This window comes from Vanellus vanellus, assembly GCF_965231255.1.
Source record: "Vanellus vanellus genome assembly, chromosome: 5".
Taxonomy (NCBI): domain Eukaryota; kingdom Metazoa; phylum Chordata; class Aves; order Charadriiformes; family Charadriidae; genus Vanellus; species Vanellus vanellus.
In genome coordinates, this window is record NC_138910.1 from 63,016,680 (window position 1) to 63,042,221 (window position 25,542).

Consider the following 25,542-nt stretch of genomic DNA (forward strand, 5'->3'; position numbering starts at 1 on the left):
AACCATATTACCAGTTTCTGAGGCTTATGTAAATATAAAAGTGTTAGAAACTGGGGCGGCTGGCCATTTGTACTAGCGAAATTGTGTAGTACTTTTGGAAAACTGGAAATAAATCTATTTTAGAATGCACAGTTATGATGCCATTTTAATCAATGGAAATTTTTGTACAGATCTTGGGTTGAAAAAAAAATAATTATTGTTTTCTGGGAAAAACATTCAAGTTTTACAACCCTGTCCCACATCCTTTTGCATGGGAAAGATACTGCTTGGAGTAAAGCAAGCAGGTTTTGCCAGTGTCTATGATCAAATCAGTATCCTAGAACAACTTACAAGCAGGTCAGTTTTAATAAGATATTGTGTCTGCAACATTGTACATGTACAAAAAAAAATATTCCCAAACAAAAATTGTTAATAAGGTAATACCATTGTGCTCTTAATTAGAAGTTAGATGTGAAACACAGTACACAGTTTAAAATCCTTGGGAAAAAAATGACAGCTGAAATGGATTCCTGCAACCCAAGGTAATTAATAAATTAAATCTGTTTTTCAAAAATAAATTAAGATGTTATTATATCAAGACAATAATCTCAAGAACAGTTGGAAAAATAAAAAGGTTGTCATTTGTGTCACTAGAAATAACCACATGCATTATTTACAAATATAATGTTAAAATTTCCTCTTCGAATGCATGATTATGATGCCAGCAACAGCATTCCTGGGTTGCTGCTTGTCCAATACGCAACATTCCTTTCTTCACAATTCTTGCCCCTGAAACAAAATATCTGTGATCAGAACCTTTCTTTAAACTTCTGCACGTGATTTATGATATTTAAATCCATTTGCATCAATATGTTACTTTTCATTATTAAGATTTATCTTACAAATTCAAGAAAACTAGCTGCAGGTCAAAAGCCCAGGGCTTCTTTCTCAAATTCTGCCACCTAGACTGAAGCTATTAATGCTTTTTTCTTCTCTGTTCTTGTAATTGAAGGGCATTTGCTTTCAAAATGAGCTTAATATATGTTGAAAAATTTGTAAATTAAGTTCTAGCAGTTAAGTAGGAAAATATTATGCAGAATATTTTGAGAAGAAATCTTCATATACAAAACCCTTTAAAAATTTTCTACAGTTTAAAGGAGTGCTGTCTTTTGAAATAACTCCTCTGTGTAAGGCTTAAGGTTTCACGTAAACCGCATTATTATGTTTTTAAGTTCCTAACAACTTATGTTTCTAACAATTCAGGAAGTGTTTGTAAAAACCTTAACAGTATCAAGATATCAAGTATCAAGAAGAAAAAAGTCTACGATTTCTATGAATACAAAGTGAGGAAAATCTTATTCATGTTAATGTAAGTTTTCTGGATTTTCTACAATATACAGAAATAAATACAGCCGAAATACACTATGTTTGGCATTGGGTTTATTTGGGTATTGATTGGTTTTGTTTGTTTGTTTGTTTTTTTTCCTTCATTTCTAGAGTTTTAGCCCCCCCCCTTCCTCCATTAAAAGACAGGCTTACATGCTGGACCTAATTATTTGACAATTCATTTGTAGAAAAAAACAAACAAGAGTATATAGGTGATCAACAAAATGGTCTCTCTAGTATATGATCCACAGCAGCTATGTTTATGTTATCCAGTACTGTGGCACAGAGGTACAGCCTCTAATATTTCATATCATCCCATAATACTATGGCTCCTGTTAATTAGAAATATAAAAGTAATTATGTTGTAGCTATTCATGTTTAGCTAGATGCATCAAATAAGCTGCATCAAATAAGCTAAATAAGCTAGATGCTTATTCTGTATGAGGAATGCTATAGAGTACACAGACATCTATAAGTAGCACACAATAAGCTTACAGCTAACGAATGAAATATTACAATAACTTCTAATTTTTTTTACTATGTATACTTTTACAAAAAGGTAAAAATTGGTGTTTTTTAAAATCAATCTTTGTAAGCTGTAATTTTTTCTTACTTCACTTACCATTTTTAACACAATTTTATTTCTCATTTCAGTAAGGAACTGCCACCACAAAAGACTAATTTGCTATAAGTCAAACCTGGGGTTTGGGTTTGTTTGTTTTTAAATTAAGAAAATTACTTCAGTTTCCCAGAAAAATGAAAAAGACATTCTGCATGTTCAGTAAGATGTTTCCAGTTCCTTCATTTGGAATACTTACAACTTCTAAAGGTAGCAGAGTGCTGTATTGTTAGATCTTCACTGCAGATTAAAGCTGAGGTGGAATGACTCAACTGAAAAATCTGTGACCTGGTTATTTCATGAGTTCCAAAAGGGCAGAGTAGACCAGGACAGAAGGCAACTCTAGCTAACAATTCCTTCCCTGAACTAATATATTTCCTGTAATAAGCAAGGAAGGTAGTGTATTAAGGGGAAAAAGAATGAGACAATATCCTGGTTTGAGGTAAAAGAGAACCAATTTTGTTCAGTAACTAAACCATGACAGACAGGCAGACACATACAACACACACACACACACACACACACACACACACACACACACGAAAGTCTTTTCTTACATCATATAATATACACAGTTTTTAAACAAAGAAGCAACCATATCAACATTCTAAGCAGAGTCAGAACTCCTCTGCAAAATATTTAATATTTTATGCGGAATGCTTCCAAAATCCAATGTTTCATCTACTTAACTATGATGTAAATAAACTTGAAATTTCATTTCCTTCAACTCAAGTCTCCGAAGGAACACGACTGGAGTAGGCCTATTTTCAAAGCCTTTCTTATCACATTCTTGGGCCTCCCCCTACATGGTATTGCTTAGCAAAATGAATAACAAGGCAATTTGCCTGGAAAGCAAGGGTCTAGTCAGCAGTTGTTTAGGGGCTAGCTAGCTATTCCTTTCATTTGGAATCATCCCCAAAATCTTACGAAAAGGTGGAAATATGTTATTGATACGTGTGAAAGGTAGCAGCTTGCACTGTCCTGTTCTTGACTATCATAAATAACCTTTAATAGAAATCAAGATGGAAGAGCTGACATGTTTAATTTGCAGTGAGAGGACCTTCACATTCAGCTGCGACACAGCCAAACGTCCATGATCTAGAACACAGATCAAATGCCTTTGGTGACTACGCAGTAAGAAGACTTCTCCAATATCTTATCCTAGGGAAAGAAATACCACACAAATGTGATATAATCAAAATGGCAAGAGCCATTTCAGTATTGGTGTTTACCTCTAGGTGGCAAGCATCTTTTAATGAACTTATTTCTGCTGAAAACCTGTTTATCTCAGATTGCATTTGTACTTGTAGTGACTGATTCATGCCCTAAACCAAAGATTTGTATAATTCACAAAGTAAAATTAGCTATCTTCTCTATTCTCTCTGTATGCTTCTATTCACTACACCAAAAAATTCTCTCTTCACGTTCCTGTAAGCATGCTAGATCTCAGTACTCTTTTGATGCATTTATTTTCACAAGATAGATACTTAAGTCACAAGATGTTCTCATCATACAGTGTATTGTTTCATTTCAAGGAAGACCATGTCCATAGCCAGAACATCAGCTTACTAAAGACAATCAATATTCAAATTTCTCCACAAAGCAGACAATTAAGTGTGCTATTAAATTTGTAATTTTTAAATCATTCAACTGGTTTAACTTTAGAGGATTCAGATTCAGCAAACACCAGGATATAGAATACAATTACTTGGGGAGAAGTAATTATTTATTCTAAAGAGACTTCGTATTGTTCCTTCTAGACAATTACCATAATGGCATTAAAAATTGATAATTTGTTGTGTATCCAAGGAACATTTTACCTATTCAGAGAGCTTCTACGCTCTGTTGTTTTCTTTCAATTTTTTTCTTCAGCTGATTTATTTCTTGATCTCTCTGGAGCAATTCAAACTCTTTTTCACGAAGCTCATCTTTAGAATGCTGGAGTCTCTTCTCTAAGTTCTCAATCTGAACAGAAAATGCAATTACATCAGAACAGATATTTTTGCTGAAATCAGGACAATTAAAAAAAAAAACAAAACCCACCCCAAACAAAATAAAACAAAAAAAAACCAAAATACCATCAGTATTACTTCTGACTTTGGATTCCCTTATCCATTCCTTATTTTATTTGTATTTTGCCAACATTTTCCTTTATTAAAACAGCAGTTTGGGAGCTATATCATATCAAGTAAAAAAAAAATAATTTCATTTTTATACTGGTATTTCCCTGAAAAATTTTTAGTTTTAATTGACAAACATAAAATATTTTTGCTGATATATTATTAAGATACTCCCTTCCCTCTCCCCACAATAAAGAACCATTTTTATTCTTCTAGATTAAACCTGGCTGGGCATCATGTCACATGACCAGATTTTCTCATAGAATTAGCTGCCCTTTGTTAGGGAAACTGGCTCTTAAATTTAAGTAAGAATTACCTGTTTATTGCATTCCTTAATTTCTAACTCTGACTTCTCTAAATTGCACTCTAATTGAATTATTTGTTGTTCCATTTCTGCCCTATGTTCACGAACTGTCATATCCAACTGTGTAATCTAGAGGTAAAAAAGGAAGAAATGGAAATATTTTATTTTGAACTTTGCAGATTTTAAGTAACATCACAAAATATGACAGAGAAAGGAATGAAACTAATCCTTTGTAGTCTGAAGAATATTCTCTCAAGCAGTCAATATAAAAACGCACCCTAAGCAACTCATTTAAAAAGTTCAGGCCAAACACAAAGAGAGAAGGGGAAAAAGGGGGAAAAGTCCATAACTGAATACGTTTGGTCCTCAGATACACAAAACACAAACCTAGTTCTCATTTTAAATGAGTAGCTTAGTATACTAATCCTTCTTGTTATAAAGTCCCAAATTTTGCCAAAGTAAAAAAAAAAAAAATCCTATTGCTTTGATAAATTCCTGGAGCAGCTCACAGGACATGTGGCAAGAGTATATTGGAATGTCTGGCCTCCTTACAGCGTCAGTTACTTGAACAGATTTTTTTTTTTTCTTTAAACCCCACCCCTCCTTCTCTCTGCAACTCAAATATTCTTGGATACAAAGGCTGGTAACTCCTGCAGGAAGTAGCTATTAGAAGGCTTATTATAAGTAACAGAATAATAGCTTTTCCATGATGGGTATCAAATCCTGAAGCCAGAATAAAAGACTGAAAATATTTCAAGTGAGCTACAGAAATTTATTCACAACAAAGATACTGTTTCATATTTACAGGTTGCTTTAGAGCTAATCAAACATGCTCCAGTGCAAACAAGGAAAGGAATCTATCATCTCCAAGCACACTTCAGTGCAGATCCTTCTTTCGTTTTATCAAACATCAAGGCGATAACAACTTTATCACTAAGGAAGAATTATGGGACAGGTTTGCATGAGGCTTCTGTTCTAGCAAAAGTAGCCTGTGGTCCCTTAGGGGAGCACAACATGATTTTTCCATACCATAAGGCTTCAGTAACATAGGTTTTGAGGTTAACACTGTGGCTATATTAACAGTACAATTTGGAATGATGTGTAAAGGCAATTAAACCTAGCAGATGTTTTATAAGTTATCTACTACATAACAGGATAATTATCAGTAATATACTTAAAGCGATCTGACCTGAGCTGCTCTTTGTTTCAGTTCCCAATTCCTTTCTTTCAATGCATGGTCCATGTCAAGGAGTTCTTGGTTTTTGTCTTCGATTTCTCCCTTGCAATACCTGAAATTCTCATATGTTTAATTGCTTAATGCATATTTAGTTGCTTAGGTTCAAGTATCCACCTTGAAAATCATGAGAACTATTACTTAAAAAATGTGTATCAACTAATTGATTGCAAAAAACCCAAAAAGAATAATTCTGTTAACTATATTCCAGGTGGTAATTTCCCAATAACTTCATTATTCAAGTTATTTAACTGGTTATCAGGACAACATGTTATTGAAAAAGAATAGTATAGAAGAAAATATTATTACTTTATGATCAGAAAGGAAACTGCACAATTTCACTATAAAAAAGTGATTCCTCATACAATTATTTCACATCTTTGGGATTCAGAAGATAATATGAGCAGATTTTAAAATAGAATTCCTAATAAAGAATTCAGCACCACTTTTAGAAATACAAAGTGAGCTGAGGAGCTACTGTATCAAGTTATCTTACAGCCACAAACCACCTAAAAATTATAGAGAGCTGCTAAGAAGATACAAACAGACCATCCAAACTATTTGCTATTACTAAGGAAAAACTAACACAACTAACTTTTCATGATGGAAAAGATACCAGCTTACCTGAGCTCAGTTGTAAGATCCATGATAGCAACATGCTTCTCCTCCAGAGAAGACTGTGCTTTCTGTAATGCATCTTTCAATTCCTGAAGCTGTGTTAAAGCGATTTTTAATTCTCCATGGACGTCCTCTAATGCAGATTCTAATTCTACTATTTTCTGTAAGGCTTCCCTGTGGCAAGTCTCACTTTGAAGCAGCTTATCTTCTAAATCATTCACTATTTTACACACACACAAAACACAAAATGTTTAATCATCAGTAAGTCAGGGTCTTTATGCAATACCGCTGCCTACTAGCACTTTCCATAATCAATTGTCAGTATCACTATTCCTAGCAAAATCTAGAAAAACCAGTGACTTCTGAGGTTATACAACCTTTTCATGTCACTTAAGTCTTCGCTGTTTTTATTCAACTCATAATCTACGATTGACTTCAAATATGAGGATTTATCTAAAAACATTTGGTCAACAAGAAAGTACAGAGACAACATAGTAACTGAACATGTAGTGCTACGGAAAATGCAAGCAGAATGGTTAGTAAGCCTCCAGTTTAAAAGAATGGTAAAATTAAATGGAGGAGAAGGGGTTGGAAAGTTTGTTATTTCCGCAGACTCACTTGTGGGTTTTGTGTTTGTTTTAAAGAGCTGAATTTTTGTAAATAGCATATGCCTTTATTAAGCCTATGTGTCTTGTTTGATTGCCACATTAAGAATCTGCGTTACCAATTTACAGGGAAAACTATTTATTCATTTCACCTGGGGTAATGGTACATCCCACAAAAGTGAGAATTTGCAAAGGTTGGTTAAAAAAAGTTAGTTTGGTTTTTTTTTAAGTTTGCGGTTTTTTTGGGAGGGGGGGGTAGGTTTGGGGTTTTTTTTCCCCCTCTTTCTTTTAAAAAACTGTGGAATTACCAACACCTTTAAAAAAAAAAAAAAAAAAAAAACCAACAACAAAAAAACAACCCCTCTATCAAAATGATCATATTTTTACTCTCATGTACTTGTTTATAAAACAATAGGGGAAAAAGGAAAATTGTCTAATCCAATAGATGCATAGAAATAGCCTGATGAAAGGAAGTCTGAGAAACAAAATAGCAAAATTACCCTCATTTGCCTTTTCACTGAGCTGTGATCGTGCTTCTTCCAAAGTAATATCCAACTGATTTATCTGCATTGCTTTGTCTTCACCATCTCGTTTTAATTGCACTACTTCTTTTTCCATACTATTAAGTTCATTCTTGCACTGATCCATCTCCAATTTAATTTGTCTAAATAGAAGCAACCAGAACAAAATGAACCTTGGAATAACAAAAGTGACATATGTATGTCCTTACGTGCTCCAAGACAAGCATTTGTGAATAAAATGAGAATAAAAAAGTCACATTAAGTAGGCTTTTCTCACAATAAACCCCATATTCTTTAGGACTATCAAGCCCTCCTAGAATCTACTATCTAGAATTACAAGCAAATTGATGTGTTTATGAGTTGAATTGCATTATGAAGTGCCATCTTAAGGCTAAATAGGTTGCTGGGACACGCATTAATTCTGTTGGAAGACTGTTCCAGAAACTCATGCCTCTGCTACTTAGAACCTTCCCTTCTGATTTCCAGTCTATGCTCATATGGAGACTGAATTGTACGACTATGTAGCTGAATACCATTTCAAACAGCAATCTTTCTTATTGGTATGTCTATCTGCAGAATATACCTCTCAGTTATTCTAAACCTACCTGATCGTACTAGAAAGTTCATCCACCTTCTGTCTGTTTAAATCTGCTTCCTGAGCAGCTAGGCAAAGTTTCTCCTCTGCCTTTCTCAACTCTTCTTCTGCGTATGTTTTCTGCTTCTGAAGCTCTTGTTCCAAATTGGATACCTATTTAAAATGGTATTTAAAAAGTATTGGTACTTTTAAATTACATACCAAAAAAAATATGTCTTCGACTTGCAACTTACATAGCAAGTTTTAACACAACGGGTTTCTTTATAGTTTAAAATTTTATATAATTTGATTAGAACTTCGCTGTCACATTTGAAAGACAAATAGTTTCTAGTGAATATAACAAGATTCAACTTTCTGAATTTCAATACACCTTTCCTTAATTGCAGTCTAGGGTTTGATTTTCCAAGTCCTTCGCCACTCTAATTCTAGCTAGTTTCTAGTAGCACAGAACCTGGTTTAAGACAAACCAAACCACTAAACTCTTTATTTTAGCTATATCTATAATAACTGCCAACTCAATTATCAAAGAAACATTCAGATTTTAAAGGTATTACAAAAAGATATATAAAAGCATTTAACCATCTGTCTTTATGTAGACGCTTCTCACCATACTGTACCTGTTTTTCAAGTTTAGTTTGATTATCTTCTAGCTCCCCATTTCTAATAGTTTCTTGCTGTAACATTTGTTGCTGATGATGCAAAGTTTGTTGTAGGAGAATATTTTGTTCACTTGTGTCCTGAATATTCTGATCTTTTAGTTTTATTTCTTTCTGTAAATAATGAACCTGAAAACACATTTATTTTCCATTACAATAAAATATTTTAATTTGTACTTGCATCAGCTATTCTCTTCGTTCTTAATACGCACAGAATCACACCTATGATTCAATAAAACTTCTGTCTCAGAATGTAGTTGCGTTACAGTTTCAACGGTACATAATACATCTCATAGCTCATCACTGAGTTGTGCTTTATGAAGTGAGGAAAGAAGTAACTTATCAGCCCTGTTTTTTGACTTCTTGCTTTCTAAATATACCTAAACTGGTCAATATTTTAAAAACATATATAACAAAGATTTTTCATGTCTAAATTACTGAACTACTTTTCTTTCTGTCATTCTTCTTACTTTGTTTCTCAGAAAGTCCTTGTTTTCCCCTTGAAATTTTGTTTTCAGTCCTCCCCTTAATTTCTTCCTGCCTCTAAGACAATAGTCATTTCAATAAAAAACAGGAATTCTGAGTGCCTAACTTGTCCCATGTTGAATGGCCTGATTTCTCAGTGTTGAATGCCAAGAATTTTCTGAAAAAAGGAAAAGTTCTTAAAATAAATAAATAAATAAAATCACTAACTGCTCACCCCAAAGTGGAAGTAGCGATTCTGTCACTTATGAAAACATTGGTCACAATTACAAAGCCACACTTGCTACCCTTAAGTTTCACGCACCATACAGTCTCTTCATATGCAGTATAACAACAGATTTCAGGGCTTAGAAAGTAGCAGTAAATATTACAGGCTTATGCATAACACAGACCATAGATTTCCATGCGGCTACTCCTATACAGGGTCTAGTAATCTCTGGTTGACTAAAGCCCATCTCTCAGCATGTAGGGCAACACTGACATGAACAGCTTATTATGAGAATTAGTTCATGTGGTTAGTCATTCCCACAAATAAACATTCATACTAATAATATTTAAACTTAATTCTTTCTTGCTTTCATGTAGTAGTGGAAAGTATGATAAAACTCAGGGGCTTGAAGTAAAAATATTCTTATGCCCAGGGCTTCTTCCCCATTAAGGTACTTGAAACACAAATCAATTACATGCACCTCAGTTTATACTGCAATAGGGCATGCTCCATTTTTTTTCCAAGATAATGCTTTCTTTCACTTAATTCTGATTTTGTTACTTCTCTCAACAATTCATTTATCTTGGTACTTCTTTTCCCTAAGCTTATCCAGTGTTTCCTAGTTATGATTTTCCCCTTTACCCTCACAATACGTACAGTCTTTTCCCAGCTTACTTCCTATTCACAGTTCCTGATGTGTTTTGTATCTTATTTCATAGACAAGCTTTTAGATTAAATCATTCAGAACAAACGTTCTCTGCAATACAGAAGAGTTGTTAAAACAAGCTGTTACCTCTTCAGACTTTTTTTTGAGCTGATTTTCAAATATCTCCTTATTTTCTTGTGACTGACTCAAATACAGTGCAACTTCTTCCTTACATACATCTAGCGCTGATTCAAGTTGTCTCACCTAGTTGAATGTAACAGATGATTAATTAAAATTGCATGGCATAGTTTTTACTAAGTAGTCTAAAAAAGTGCTAACACACATCTTTGTGTCAAATGTCTGAAAAGCTACTTTTTTTATCTAAAGACTACTAAAACAGGCATGGAAGATTATGAAATACTATTCAGAAATTAAAATTATTTGTGAAATTAAAATACTTTAGACTGTGTTTAAATCAGATGAGACTATCAGTTAAGAAAAGATATTCCAGTAGTTGTCAGTAGCTGGAATTTAAAAGCAACCACTTGCCCAACACCAGATCATTAAGCCACCACATTTTATTACATCTAGAATTGTATAAATAAATTTGGAATGATCATCATGTGATTTGAGAAAAGTCTTTTTCAAAAATAATATTCAGATCTTAATACAATTCCTCTTAGAAAGCTACTAAACAGCATTTTTTTTTTTTCCTTTCTGCACTGAGAGACAGTGCCTGAGTTCTACCAAGGGGGAAAGGAAAAGCATTTAGCAATGTCAACACTGTTAATCTATTTTACGCTTTTACTATTAATTTGGATTTGAGTAATCTCTAACAAATATCTTATAACCTCGAACAGACAAAAATTATAATGAACAAACCCCCAGAGGTGTTAAGACATAGTAATTAAACTTTTCTTAACTGTTTGGTTTCAGTGCTAGGACAACTTTTCTCAATAACGGGAATTGTGCTGAATTTAGCTACAGATTGGCTAATGCTTTTAATGCTACAGTTTTCTAAGCCATATTGGATTGTATACCTCTCTCCCCACCCGAATCAAGAGCTTTTTGAAGAAAAGTGATAATGGGTCCTAATTTTAAGTTTCTGGAAAACGTCCCAAATACTACAAAGCCACTTGGATAGAAAACTGGTCCAACACAGTTCTGAAAGAGCATGCTACCAGCCAAGTCCCCTGTATCTTCTTCTAGTGATATCCTGAAGATTTAATACTGTTTAATACTGTGGTAAATCACCACATGGCAGTGGTTTACTAAAATACTGTTGCAAGTGCTGCATGGAAAATATTTATCAGGCAAATGCTAGGAAGAGGTATAAATGGCTAAAACCATGAACATTATTATATCACATCACATATGTCTAAAATATATGTCATATCTGGAACAAAAAACCTACATAACATCTTTGTTAGACAATGTTTTACTTTAAGAGTACAAGTACAAGTCTGCCCTATTTATAACCACAGTAATTTTATAAAGCAATTATGCACTGCATAATCTCTTACTGCAGGTTTCACCATACTTCTTCTAATTAAAAAAAAAAAAAAAGGAAGACTTCACGTTAATGACTTCTGAAACATTTCCTTGAGACAAATTTCTATAAAGCAACCTTACTATAGATTTTCTATAGAGGATAAAAGGAAATACACCACTACTGCAAACTTTAAAACTATTAATTGAAAATTACAAAGAGCTTACTAACTTTGATTGTTTCTTCTGTTAACTGACTTTTCAGCACTTTCAATCCTTGATCTTTCTTGATATTTTGATTTTCCATTTCCTGTTTGTACACATATTTTTATTCAAGAGAACAAAATGTACATATAGTAACAGTAATTTAACTAATAAAAACTCATACTAAGAATCGGGGAAAAAATAGATCAGTGTATTTAAAGCACAATTGCTTGTATTCTGTATTTGTGTACATCATACTCTGAAGTGAGTTTGGTTCCTGATAGGTGTCCCTTCATATTCTACAACAGCAGGAATTATTAAAAGGAATAAAACATTGCCATAATAGAACATTCTTGGTTTTCCACCTGGCATAGAATAGATGCAATTGTTCTTTATCCAGATCTCCTTCCTTGGCAAGAAGCCCAAGGGGCAAACGAGCGGCATAAACAGAATGCTGAGATAAAAAATAATGAAACATCATTAAAGTTTGTACAATATATAGAAGTAGTAGCTGGGGACTACACTAGATTCAGTCAAATACTCAAACAAGAATTAGGATGCAAAACCATAAATATCTTTCATTTTCTCAAATTTTTCCATGTGTTTACAGACATGCTTTTCATCATTATTAGTCATTTGTTTGATTTGCATTTAAAGAAAGTCAAGAGCCAACCTTACCTCTCTGCTTTCTATCAGCAGCCCATTCAATGAATCAATGTGATGCTGTTTATGTATAACATCTTGTTGCAAAATAGATATTATTTTCTCTTGTCCAATGAATTGTTGATATTTCTTCTCCAGCTGTGTCTGAAGCTGTCCATAAGTAATTCATGATTTATTATTTTAATAAGCTCTTTCAAAGAATCTGTGCATCTAAATATGTCATTCACTTCTATTCACTCATCACTAACAATGAAAAGCAAATAACTTCCTGACATCAGTAGTATTGCAGAGTCTTAAAAACATCAAGAAATCCCAAATGCTTAATATTTTAAAGCAACAGGAGAATCAAGAGAATGAGGGCAGGCAGAGTGTAATTGCCAGTTGTCAGCCGAGACACTAAGACATGCATTCATTCTTTAGTAAAAGATGACAAGCTTGTTGACAGTAAGAAATAGCTACAGTTATATTTCTAGTCACAAAGCAACAGAATTCTTCTCTAAAGACTGAAAAACCTACCAGCAGTTCTCCCTGAACACAGATGCTCATAAGGCTCAGGCTGGCAGAGGTTCAGCAAATGAGATAATATTGTTAGAAACTGTCATAGTTTAATCCCAGTAGGCAAAAAAGCTTGTGCTTTTTTTTCGTTGGGTGTTTGGAGTGAAGAACAACAGTATTCTTCAAGTCCCTATTTCTCTTCAGTTGAGCAGAAAAGAGGATATTAATATGTCAGAGGGAAATAATGAGATTGCATAGTGTTAAATGGGAAATGAACTAAAAATCAGGAAATGTAGGGAGAAGATGTAACTTTTTAAATATAACTTTTTAATTGGATATTCTGCCTCAGAATTATTAAAAAGACAAAGAAATTAACATGGGAAAAAAGTTACCACGTATATCACTCATACATACTAGCACACAAGGAAGGTCTTACTAGCTCAATCTGTTCCTCCATCTCTTTGTGCTGCTCAAGGTGAACCAATTTTGCTTTTTCAAAAGCAGAAGTTATTTGCTCATGTTCTACTCTGATAGTTGTTTCTAACTCATGAATGCGTCTGTTTTTTCCCTGGAAAACAGCAACAACAAAAAGGACTTAATAAAAATATTTAGCTGTGATACTAAATAGCATTTTATTTTATAATCAAGTTCCTAGATTTCATAAAAGAATACAGAAAACACTGAAGTTATACACAGCATGTTTCATCTCAAAGGATGTCACACCTATAACATAGGTATAGAATGCCACTAAATGGAGCAGAGACAAAGTGTCTGCCAAGATAGACTACTGACACAGATTATAGCAATTGGAGCAGGGAACTTCTGACAAAGACAAAAAGAAATTTTATGTTCACATGGATAGATGGAATCTTTAAAACACAGGTTTCCATTTGAAAGGGACCACATAAATAGTTTCCTTTTCTAGCAACCTTAGACCCCTTCCCAAACAAAAAAAAAAAACTTTGTGTAACAATACCCAGACACGAATTTACAGTATTCCAAGTGTTAGATCACCTTCTTCACTTATTACCATTTAGAAGACAGGTCTATTATTCACAGGTCTACATGTATTTCACTGAAACAAATGGCAATGCTATTATTTATTTCAATAGGACCAGATTTTCATTGCACATATCATCACAAGGAAAAAGTAACATGTCCATTAATAACTTACCACGTTCAAAAGCATGAAAAAAGGAATGTTTTAGTTGATGCAAGATTCAGTTTTGAAAAACTACACAGTCTAAAAACTGCACAGATTGTTTAGCAGATCTGAAAGTCTATCCATCTTGAATACACGGAATAACACTGTTTTAATTTAAACTTTAATCTCTGTTTATGTGTTTTCACATAAATGTAATTTCTCACTCATAACATTTTACCATGAGTTCCTGTTCCAACTCGATATTTCTCGCTGCAACAGCAGAATAAGCAGTAGTCTTTTCTTCCAATTGTTTCTCAAGTTGAGAAAGGTGAGAAGATTTCTTTGTTATCTGAAATTAAACATGGCACAAAACACCATGAAAACAACTGTTTATTCAAGTATTTGTATATATATTCTTAACACCGATGTAATTTCAGCTCCTACTATTTCCTAGTATTCTTAATTAATTGTTTTGTTTATTTTTTGTATGATCTATTAAACTTTATTACTTACAGAGAAGAATTCCGGACAATTTACCTGAAATGTATCCAATTCATGATAATTATCAGTGCCATATAGTGAATTAGCTATTACAGATCTGTAACATTTATGGCCATTATTAGAAAATACTGTAAATCCCATTATGCTGGAATTCTACAAACACATAAGCACCAGAATGTAAACATTAGCATTTTAATTTATTCAACCAGAGAAGAGCTAGTTGAAGTTTAATTTCTTTCTTTTGTGACTCTCCAGTAATGATGTTAATCTCTGGCAACTGTAGTAACATTTAATGAGGAAAAATATAACTGTTCCTTCAGCATCGATTTCTTAAGATTACACATTAATTCAACCATAACACAGCAACAAGACTGCACATTTTCCACATAACAAATCAAAACAGTAGTACTAAAGCCCACTAACTACATCAGCTTTAAAACGAGATTTCTGACAACTAACAAATTAAGGCTGCTCTCTAAGTTTTTCTGCTTGCTCAAAAGTTTATTTCCAATTTTTCTTAAATAAGCCAGATTTTAAAATTAATATGGCAATTGCAGTTTCTCCATAACTATTGTCTTAACTATCTTTGCTTACTGAACTAAACAAGAAGTGGTATATTTTTTTCAGTGCTGCTGAAAACTTACTTCTCTCTCTAAGGTACTAGTTTTTGAAGCCTTCTTCAGTAGGTCTTCCTGTATGACTTGAAACTGACTGGTTCTCTGAGCCATGCTGATCTTCAAAGAAGAATTCTCATCATCTGCTTTTGTCAGTTTAGTGCGTAACTCTTTTATCTCTTTCTGGAATCTTTGCTTCTCCTTTTCAAATTGTTTACTGATAAGTTCCAACTGCTGACATTTTCTCCTCTCTCAAAGTAGAAAAAACCCAGAGATTAATTTATAAAAGAACATACAAACCAACACTCAAGCAAGTAATCATACAAACCAAAGAGAGAAGAAACATAATTGAATGACAACATATTGAACTAACACATATAATATCCAGAAAGAAGACTGTTTATTTTTTCCCTGTAATGTAACTGAAAGCTGTGACTCATGAAAACAACCAACCAACCGCACACACCCCAACAAACAAAAAAAACTGAAGACACCATCATTATATAGGTGCCCTGAAGTTATTTCATGGAGCAGTCCAAACAGTAATTGCAGAACCGATTGCAGAAATTCTGCAACAGCAGGATACAGAGAAAAGAATCAAAGAAAATGTGGACACCTTAGCATAACCTGCATAAAATAAAAATACATAGTTCTATTTCAAGACAACTTGTAGCTTAGATATTGCTGATGAAGTAACTTAACTAGCAAAAGGAAGAAGAATATTGTGCCTGGAGATCATGACAATTTCCAGAATTCCAAAGTGTCAAAATACTCCCTATTCAACCAAACTATATCTGTTAGCTCACAGAGATATATTTAAAAAAAAAAAAAAAAAAAAACCAAACCCAAAAACCACTACAAAAACCATCTATCTAAACCCCACCAAAAAATTCCTATTCTGTGGATTAATCAGACAGAACTCCACAGCTATTTTGGTAAGCTTACCTCCTCGACTTCTGATGAGTTTCACAGGCTCTGTTTCCAGGCCACATAACCTATTTTCTTCTCCTTCATTGTCATTAGAAAGGTGCCCGGCTCCATTACAGATAGTTAAGTTCGCACAAGGCTTTTGAATTTCTGCTTCTTTCATTGCCAGTTTAATGCTATTATAAAGGAGGAGACAATTATTTAACATTCTTTCTGCATGCTAGTTCAAATACTACCTTATTATCTGCCTATTCTTGCCACAATTCAGTAACCAGAAAGTTATACCTTAGGTCTGCAATCAAAGGTTTATTTGGTTCACAACAAGATTCAGAGAGAGCTTCCTTTGTTGAGGAACTGGGTAGCTGGTGTTTCAAGTGGTGCCATTTAAACTAAAAGTTAAGGGAAAACCAAGATCAATGCAAAAAATGACTTTTTATTTCCTCATAGCATGATTAATTCATGTTATGCTAGCATAAATTTTAAGATGCATATGCCAGGATGTTAAAAGTTTGGATAACTTGATCTTTAAAATTACTCTCCCAAGTAAGTGCTTGCAGAGCACTGCAGGTTTGTCTCACATTAGCAGAAATTATAGGCATTAAGGCCCTCTAAAACCGAGACCATTCCTTTAGATAACTTTGTACAGGTACTGAAGAAGCAACATTTTTTCTGTGAAAAATTAAGTAAATGGAGATACTATCAGTAATTCCACATTTTTAACTTCTTACATCATGCTTCCTTTCAGATTTTGATGACTGCATTTAATGTAATTTTTTAAAGTTACAGAAGGCTTCTGAATATTCCATTAAACTTCCAAATAAATGTCTATGGTCACAACAGCCCAAACCATCATTTTTATACAAAATTACTGTATTGTCTTCAGCAGAGGTCACTTTGGCAATTCCAAAATCATACAGAAAGCATACTTTCTATTTTGTTTTCATTACAGCTACTCACATTTATACTTCAAAAACAAAGATACATGATGTAATCTGTACTCCTGACTTCATATGTCTCTCTAGCCCTTCCTGACTTCCCAAACAGTTCTTCCAGTGACCCAAGTCAGTTCACAAATTTAGGTTTTTTTACTTGACTCTTCCAATCACTCAGTTTAGTGATATACTTCACTGGTACAAGCTTCAGGCTCGTAAGCCAAGGTTCATTTGCAGTCAGGAAAGGTGTGCCTTCTCTTTCCCAGCAAAAAGAAAGTTCCTACAAACATCTCTCCAGCTCTAATTTCTCCACTGCTGAGGTTGACACTTCAACTCTGGCTGTGTGACACAATGTGTCTACCATATGTGAAATGTCATGCTGTTCTATTAAGAAGATCCTCAGTGTCATATAATAGGACATCATCAGGTTTTAGAGACTATACCTACATCTGAGCAATCAATACACAGAACAGAGGAATGGAAAGACTAATTTTATATGCTTGCTGATTAATCAATTTCAAAGCACCTATTCCTTCCTCTTGAATGAGAAGGCAAAAGTAAAATATTTAAATTAAGAAAACATCTTGAAAACCAAAAGATATATTAGTCAGATTATTTCTCAAGAACATCACAGATTTTCCATGCAATATTGGTTAGAATTATTTAAGACACATAATACAATTTGTAAGGATGTATCAGTTACAGTACCTCTTCAGACGAACTTAGAGACAACTGGGAAATAATGGTTTCTAGTATGTTGAGCTCTTCCCTTGAGTCCTCAATTTCTTGATGGCATAATTTCAATTGGTTATGTTGCTGTGCAGTTAGTGCTTTCAGCTCTGCATTTTCACTTATTAGAGCATTCTTCTCTTTCAGTACTATTTCTTTTTCACAAAGTTCACTCTCAAGCTCAATGATCTTCTGATCAGACAGAGTCATCATTGATACCATTTCAGTGTTCTTTGCCTCTAGAGTCTTAATTTCTTCTTTTGTGCTATGATTCTCTTCCTTTAATTGCCTAAAAAAAGTACATCCATTTAAAAGGTATAGCTCAACATAGAGAAGTAGACTAGGATTCTCATTATTAAAAGTACTAGAAGAACACATAGTAACTATACTGTTTTGCTAGTTTACCTGTCAAAATCTAAGATTAGCTCTACACAAAGGACAGAAGAGTTTTCACTGCTTTACTAAGCTTACGCTGTTCCTAAGGACCAAGATGCAAACTGCTATCACCAAACAAAAGGAGAGAATAAACTACTACAGCAGACTCACTGGCAGGAAACAGATCAAGGTGGCTTTAACTGTGCTGAAGCCAAGGAAATTTAAGAACAGAATAAAATAACTGTATCTAAAATGACAATGGATGAAGATAACATACTAAGACTGAGCTAGTAGAATGTTCTGTTACTAATAAGAGAGGAAGGGGTCCTATTTCTTCTTTCCCTTTATACCTGATTGTACAGTGAACCAAGGAAACCTGTGCTCCCAGAGGGCTCAGTGGGGTATTGCTTGTTATTGTGAATGTATGCCAGCATATGGGATTAGAACTTTTAAGGATTAATTATAGAAGAGAATTTAGAAATTTCTAAGTGTATGCTAATATTTGTTACGTGTTTAGTATTATGGTTTGTCTGTTGTATTGCTGATATTTATCCTAAGTGTTCACTGATGCTAGTCCTGATTTGATTTGAACTATGCAAATTGAGCAGCACGTACAGTGACAGTTGTAACATGTAATTTATTCTCAAATAACCATACAGAGATTTTTAAAAGCCTTTGCATTACCTTAATTGCTCTTCTAGGATGTCTAGATCCTTTCTGTAGCTGACACACTTTTCATTCAACTTCTCTTTTTCTTTTTCACAATTAATTAAACGTTTTCCCAAGACTGCTTCTTCAGCTTTAACCTTAAAAAGCAATTTTTCATTACTGTACAACAATAATCTAAGCTTCCACGGCCAACAGGCTTTTTAAAAAGAATACTATAAACACTATGCTTTTTCTTTTTTTCTTTCTGGTATGCCTGTAGATAGTTCTATTGCTCACTGTTGTGAAGAAAAGGGGAGGGTCAAAGAAGATTTCTTTTTTTCTGTCATTTGGGAAAAAAAAGTAATATTATTTTGGTTTAATATTTTAGGGAATATTTGTGGTTGGCAATCTCCTTCCACAAGGAAAGGAGTCTAATCAAATAAAAATTCTCTGTATGAGCTAACTGTCTCAGGCCTGTATTTTCTCCTCCCACAAGGCAGGAAGCATTAACAATTTTGACTGCTGGAACTTTGGGAGATGACTTCATTTTCATCTTAGCTCTTCTCTAGCTCATGTTTCATTGAATAGGTAGTACAGATGGAGTCAAAAGAGTTTTTTTAAAAGGATCATATACTTTTAAAATGTAAAATTCCCAGCTGGAAAGCAAAAGACAGAAGAAACATCAGCAGCATTAAGATACCTCAAAGATGCAGACTGTCCAGACTGTGAGAAGACAGTTATAAACTGGACAGCTGAAGTTATCACAACAGAGTTGCTCACTCTGTCCCACCTCTCTTAGGATTTTGCCACCAACAAGCAGAAACAATTGACCCACTGGTGAACCCCTTGCTGTTTGCCGCCCAGCTTATTGGAAGAAGCAAAATCCTAATAGCATGGCAAAAGCAACTGAAGAAAAAACTCTTACCTTTTCTAATTTTTCAGTTATTTTCTCTTTATAGTTTTTGAAAGCTCTTGTCAGCTCCTCCACATTCAACAAAGCTTCATTTCTTTGCTGTTCTACTCTGCAAAGAAACATACCAATTTTAAAAATTACAAATTTCAGTCGTTATGTAACTATCTCCCTCCAGTTACTAAACAACTACTAAATTAATTGCTCCAGGTAACTTCCTTTCTTCTTCCAAATTTTCAAGCCCTAGATAAAAAAAGTTTCACAAGGCATAAATTAATCTTAAATATCATTTTTGCATATTAACATAAACAAAATTCCAGTAAGACTAAGAATGTAAAAATAAACACTTTTGAGATTCCCCTTCAAGAACATTTTTATTCAAATTATCCTCCTGTCCCTACCAGTAAAAGCCCATTTTAGGGACTGGGGTAGCATGCATGATAAGGAAGCAGAAGATAGCAGCGTTCCTTAAAATTCAAACTGCTTAAGGGGAACTAGAAAAGATTTTGATACTGAAGGAAGCTCTTGTGATGGAATTATGGTGAGACTGACAGGAACTAATAAAAGGATAAATTATTTGGAGGATACTGGAGAGATGGTGTCAATATTAGTAAAGGAAGCTGAGACTGGGATGATATCAGGTGAGCAACTGTTCAAAGCAGCAACCCAGACTGCTTACTATTTCGCCCTATCACTCTGCGCCCCTGCCCCTTTCTTGCTGTCCCCTATCCTTACTCACTAGGAAAGAAGTTGGAACAGTAACTGTGGGACAGCTTAGGTATTCAGTCTGTTCAGGACAGACACCCAACACAGGCACACAAGAATTCCTGCTGCTCAGTAACATTTGTTTCTCTTCCACTAAGGGAACTGCTGGGACAGAGCAAGTGTCTCATCTAAGTACAGCCTACCCTCAGATCAGTGTTTCTCAGTCTGCCTGTTGGGAGATGGCAAAAGTATTCAGAAAAGGGAATAAAGGGATTTCAGAATAACAAACAAAATAGTGTTGAAGCACTTCAGCTTGCTTGGCCAAGTAAGTGGTTGTAATTACTGACTAAAAGCAAACTGTAATAATTGTTAATACTAACAATAACATCATGTTGCCTTTAACACCTGACAGAAGCTCAGTTTTTCTAAAGTACCGAGCTATTTACATTTGCAACTAGTAACTGAGTACAGCTAGCTCCAACTCCACATGCACTGAATGAACAGTGACCATAGATCAACACATTTCTTCATCAGCAGTGCAAGTGCCACAGCATTTCCATTTGTCTAGCTCTAGGAAGGTTAGGGGTAATTTCATGGGTAGATAGACAAGCCAAACAAGGGTTTTGCATTCAAAGGGCTCAAGAAATGCTGTCTTGAGTCATTAATTCAGTTAGATTTTGCCCCAGGTAATGCAGTTAAAGACTCGTACCTGCCCAGTTCATTTATTCCTCTCATTTCTTGAAACAGAAAAACAACCTTAGAACAAGAGGTAACGGGCTCAAACTTGAACACAGGAAGTACCATCTTAACATGAGGAGGAACTTCTTTACTTTGAGGGTGGCAGAGCACTGGAACAGGCTGCCCAGAGAGGTTGTGCAGTCTCCCACACTGGAGACATCCAAAACCTGCCTGGACACGATCCTGTGCAACCTGCTGTAGGTGACCCTGCTCTGGCAGGGGGATTGGACTAGATGATCTCCAGAGGTCCCTTCCAACCCTGACCATTCTGTGAAAACTACATTTTGGAGGTAAGAGGATTGTATGCAGTAACTTCCAACAGTCGAAAGAAATTACCTAACCCTCCTAGTAGCCACACAACCACTAGGCTAAAGGAGGCAACAGGAAAGGGAAATGGGAATTGGGATGGAATTACAGCACCTTTTTCAATAATACCATATAGACAGGTAAGATTAAGGATAATATAAGAAAGTTCTCTTGATTAAGTTGTGCTTCTACCACTTTCCCCATGCTAACCCTAAAAATACAGCACTCAGTACTGTTGAATACTGAGTACTGAGCATACGCTGTAGGTTCTTGCAAGACAAACTCAAAAATAATTCAGGAAAAATATGTTCTGGACACATTTCAGCTCTCCATTGCAGTACATCTAATCTGAAGGGAAAAAAACAGGTGATAAAATGCTTGCTAGTGTACAATATCAGCCTGCAACTACCAGCAAATTTCAAGATTTCAAAACTGCCTATTTAAATAATAAGTATTTTCCCATTGAATCACCATTTTTTAAAAAAATAACATCCTTAAAGCAGAGAAATAATTTGATTCCACAAAGTAATCATCTGCAAATGGAAATAAACACTTATGCGCTATTATTCTGTATTCAGTTTATTAAAACTACTTAGCTACCTCTTTCCTTGCTTGCTTTGTTCAATTAACTCCATTTTCAGATTTTTATAGTCCTTTTTATATCTTTGCAACATGTTTGCTCTTTCCATTCCTGTTTTCCGGCTTTGATCCAGTTTATCTTCTGCATCTCTAGCAAATAAACAAAGCATAATTAAAAAATACGAACTTTTTTTTGTAAAGAAACCAGGTTTTTGTGGTTCTTTTCTGCACATGATGTTTGAGAAGAGCTAGCCAAACAAGTTGCAACTCTCAAAACTAGGTTTGGAACACCCATAGTCTCCAGACTCCCCAGGAGTATGTCAGCCTGCAGTGGTGTCCAAACCTCATTATCAGGCATCAGGTATCACGATTGCCAAGGGCCCAGATGGCTGACTTTGTGTCATGAGATCCAAACGTAGAAATAATTTTTCTGGCAATAGGTACAACTAGTCTGGATACACATGTGGGAAACAACACTGAAATATAAATTAAATATAAGTATTTCTACTGCTTTTGTAAAGACAGACTACTGAGATAGTAATTGAATATTATATAGGATGAGGTTGTAACATAAACTGACAGCCAGGTATGACTTCCTGAGAGCCTCTGGATGCTGTTCATGTTCGCTTTATTTGGCCATTTGCCTTGATTAATATATTAATGAAGAAAGAATCCTTTATGCTACATGCTGCACAGTCATGTTTGAAAATATGTATGCTTGTTTACTACTGAAGATATGCAGTCATGTAGCATACAATCACTCTAGTCAATTATAAGGGCACATTCATGTTTAGCATACATTATAAACTGGTTTCTTTTACCAGCCTTCAGTATTTTTTTATCTATTTCTTGAAGAACATTCAGTACAAAATAAAACACCTTCCTCCTCCTATATATGGCTCGGAAATGAAAGTTTCAAGCCCCAGATTACATGACCCACACAGTACCAGTAATTAAGTCATCCCAAAAAAAGAGACTGGACTATTTATTCTGGCAGACCACAATAAAATCTTGATTTAAAAGTACACTTATTACCTCAGAATTTTATCTTGAGCTGAAACTTCTGCTTCCAGGTTTACAATCTGTTCTTTCAACTTTGGAATACTGACTAAATGTGTACCTAAAGTCGATTCAAGATAAGAAATCTGAAATACAAACATATTTGGGGTTTCATTAACACTTGTTTATATACACCTTCAGGAGAGACGCATAAGAACAATCCGCTTACTGAATGATACAGTGCTCTTAACCTTACTGTAGAAGATACTTGTTCATCTACACAAACTGACCTCCGATTTTTTGCTCATTTAACATCCTTCCAGTTCCCTAGCACTGTTCCAGTGTGATATGCTGTCTAGCAGAGTGATTTCATTATATGTTGATCTTGTCACTTGCTTTTCCCAAAAAGTTTACATTCCACTATTTGTTCTTTCCATGCCAGACAGTCAAACATTTTGTTTATCTACTTATTTGTACTTTTGTTCTTAAACAAAAAGCATTAAGCATCGCTATGTTTTATTAATATTACATACAAACAAAATACAAAAATATAGTTATCTTGAAAAAAACTGTAGATACAAATGTATATTAAATCAGTAATGATTTATTAGATATAGTATTTCCTTCTAACTCATGTTCACTTTTTCAAAATATTTCAAAATTAATCCAACCTGAAAGGCCAACATTTTCATTTCCTAGACAAATGACTCCTGTGCCATTATTATTCACATTAAGATTAATATAGCTTAGTCACATGAATGTACAGTATTGAACAGTATTGAAATACATTATTGAACTATTTTCTTACATAAAGTATTATTCATTCTGTGACTTACTGGCTTTACATTTAACTTTGGAACATGAACAGATAGAATTCATAATTAATCTAGCCGTTTTGCTCATGGAGAAATAGATTCCATACTATTCTGTTCCAAGATTAATATTCTATTTTTTTCATAGTATTCAGCATTAAAGTTTAAAGTTTAAATACTAAATTTATATAGATTAAGACAAGACAAAAAAAAATAGCACGTTCTGCTTGGAATTACAAACTCAAAAGTCATGGTCACCAGGGCGTTTTTTTGCATTCGGGGTTTGTTTTTCTTTTTAATACATACTCTTGTTTTTGACTGCATCAATTCCAAGGTCATTGTTTCCACTCTGTTCTTTAGGTAGTGATTCTGAGAAATCAAAGATGCATTTTGCTGATGAAGGGCATCCAGCTTCTCCTTAAGACATTCATTTTCTTCCACAGTTTTATCAGAAGTTGTAAATACTGAGTAAGACTAGACATAAAAAAAGTCTGATATATATACACATACACGTATATATGCATATATAAGCAATATATACATCAACAGAAACTCTGCAGAACAAACGCATTGAAATCAAGTTATGTTTAAGAGTGCTTTGCTGATATAATTGCCTAATGCCAGAGTGTATCAACACCAAGTCCTAAAAGCAAAAAATATTCAGAAACACAGCAAAAAACAGAAAACTAAAGGAATAAAAATAAGTCACGAAGTACAATACTTACTTCAGATTTTCTTTGAAAATGCTGGCAAGATGTTTTACCAGCATTCTTCTTAGAGTTGGAAAAGCCTTGATGGTTGCAATTAGGCTGAACAAGGTCCTCCAAAGCGAAGTCTACAGATTCATCGAAGCAGCGGCCATAACGTTCACTTGTACTAGAGCTAGGAGGGAGAGTAAGAAGTTGCTACACAATTTTTTCTTTATTATTTTTCAATTGCTTATAAAGAGTACCCAAAATAAAAGCATAAAAGAAGCTACTTGCAATAATTCATTACACTGAATAAGACAGATTTACACTACAAGAGACAAGCTGTTCACATTCCCAAACACACTCATACCTAGAAAGCTCTTCCTCTACAGTTCGTAGATTTTTTTCAGTTTTCCTCAGCTGATTCTGTAATGACTGTAAATTTGCAAGCAGGTCGTCATCAGCAGCACTTTTAGCGCAAGTCCACATATGATATTCCATTGGTACTACACGTATGGCTAAAATAATATTTAATAGTAAAACATTGTTAAATGCATGTCAATACTACTTGCAAAGACACTTTTAAAGACACAGAAATAAGGCAAACGGAAAAAGAAGGAAAGGAGGAAAAAAAATACAGAAAAGCAAATACTGAATTTCCCAATGTAAACAAACATACATTTTGCTCGCTACCCTTTCCCACATTCACTAGATAAAACCTACTCTGTACAAATTGTCTCTTTCGAGAAAAAAAAAAAAAGAGTTACATACATAGCCACAAAGTATGAGAAGCTGTGTGAATTGCCACTTATGAAAACCAGAAAAAAACCCTACTATACATCAGGTGCCAAAAGTCTCTTCGACAATGCGCCTCAGTTACTTCAGGTAACAGCACTCACACAAGCAATACACGAAACTTTGCCTTGCAGACCAGCTAAATTAAAAAAAAAAAAAAAAGAAAAAAAAAAAAAGAACAAAACATAGCAGCGAGGCCTTGACAGCACAGAGGATGCGACCGCCTACGCGGTGGGGGCAGCCCCTCACCACGAGCAAATACAGACGCGGCAGATCGGGCCTGAGGTATTCCCATGCGTAAACGGCCCAGACGGC

The 25,542-nt window shown here is 34.4% G+C and overlaps 1 protein-coding gene across 1 annotated transcript; it reads right to left on the reverse strand.

Moving 5' to 3' along the window:
* Positions 1-3,808: 3,808 nt before the first annotated feature.
* CCDC18 (coiled-coil domain containing 18) lies at positions 3,809-24,933 on the reverse strand (the record flags this gene model as incomplete). The annotated part of the gene is made up of 23 exons (XM_082484161.1): positions 3,809-3,949; positions 4,421-4,537; positions 5,598-5,697; positions 6,267-6,480; positions 7,366-7,529; positions 7,992-8,134; positions 8,599-8,766; positions 10,122-10,238; positions 11,695-11,772; positions 12,345-12,479; positions 13,261-13,392; positions 14,207-14,317; positions 15,114-15,334; positions 16,029-16,186; positions 16,296-16,399; positions 17,651-17,960; positions 18,731-18,852; positions 19,620-19,716; positions 21,954-22,082; positions 22,968-23,077; positions 24,050-24,217; positions 24,469-24,625; positions 24,803-24,933. The coding sequence occupies 23 exons, from the start codon at positions 24,931-24,933 to the stop codon at positions 3,809-3,811; spliced, it is 3,327 nt and encodes a 1,108-aa protein (XP_082340287.1).
* Positions 24,934-25,542: the final 609 nt, after the last annotated feature.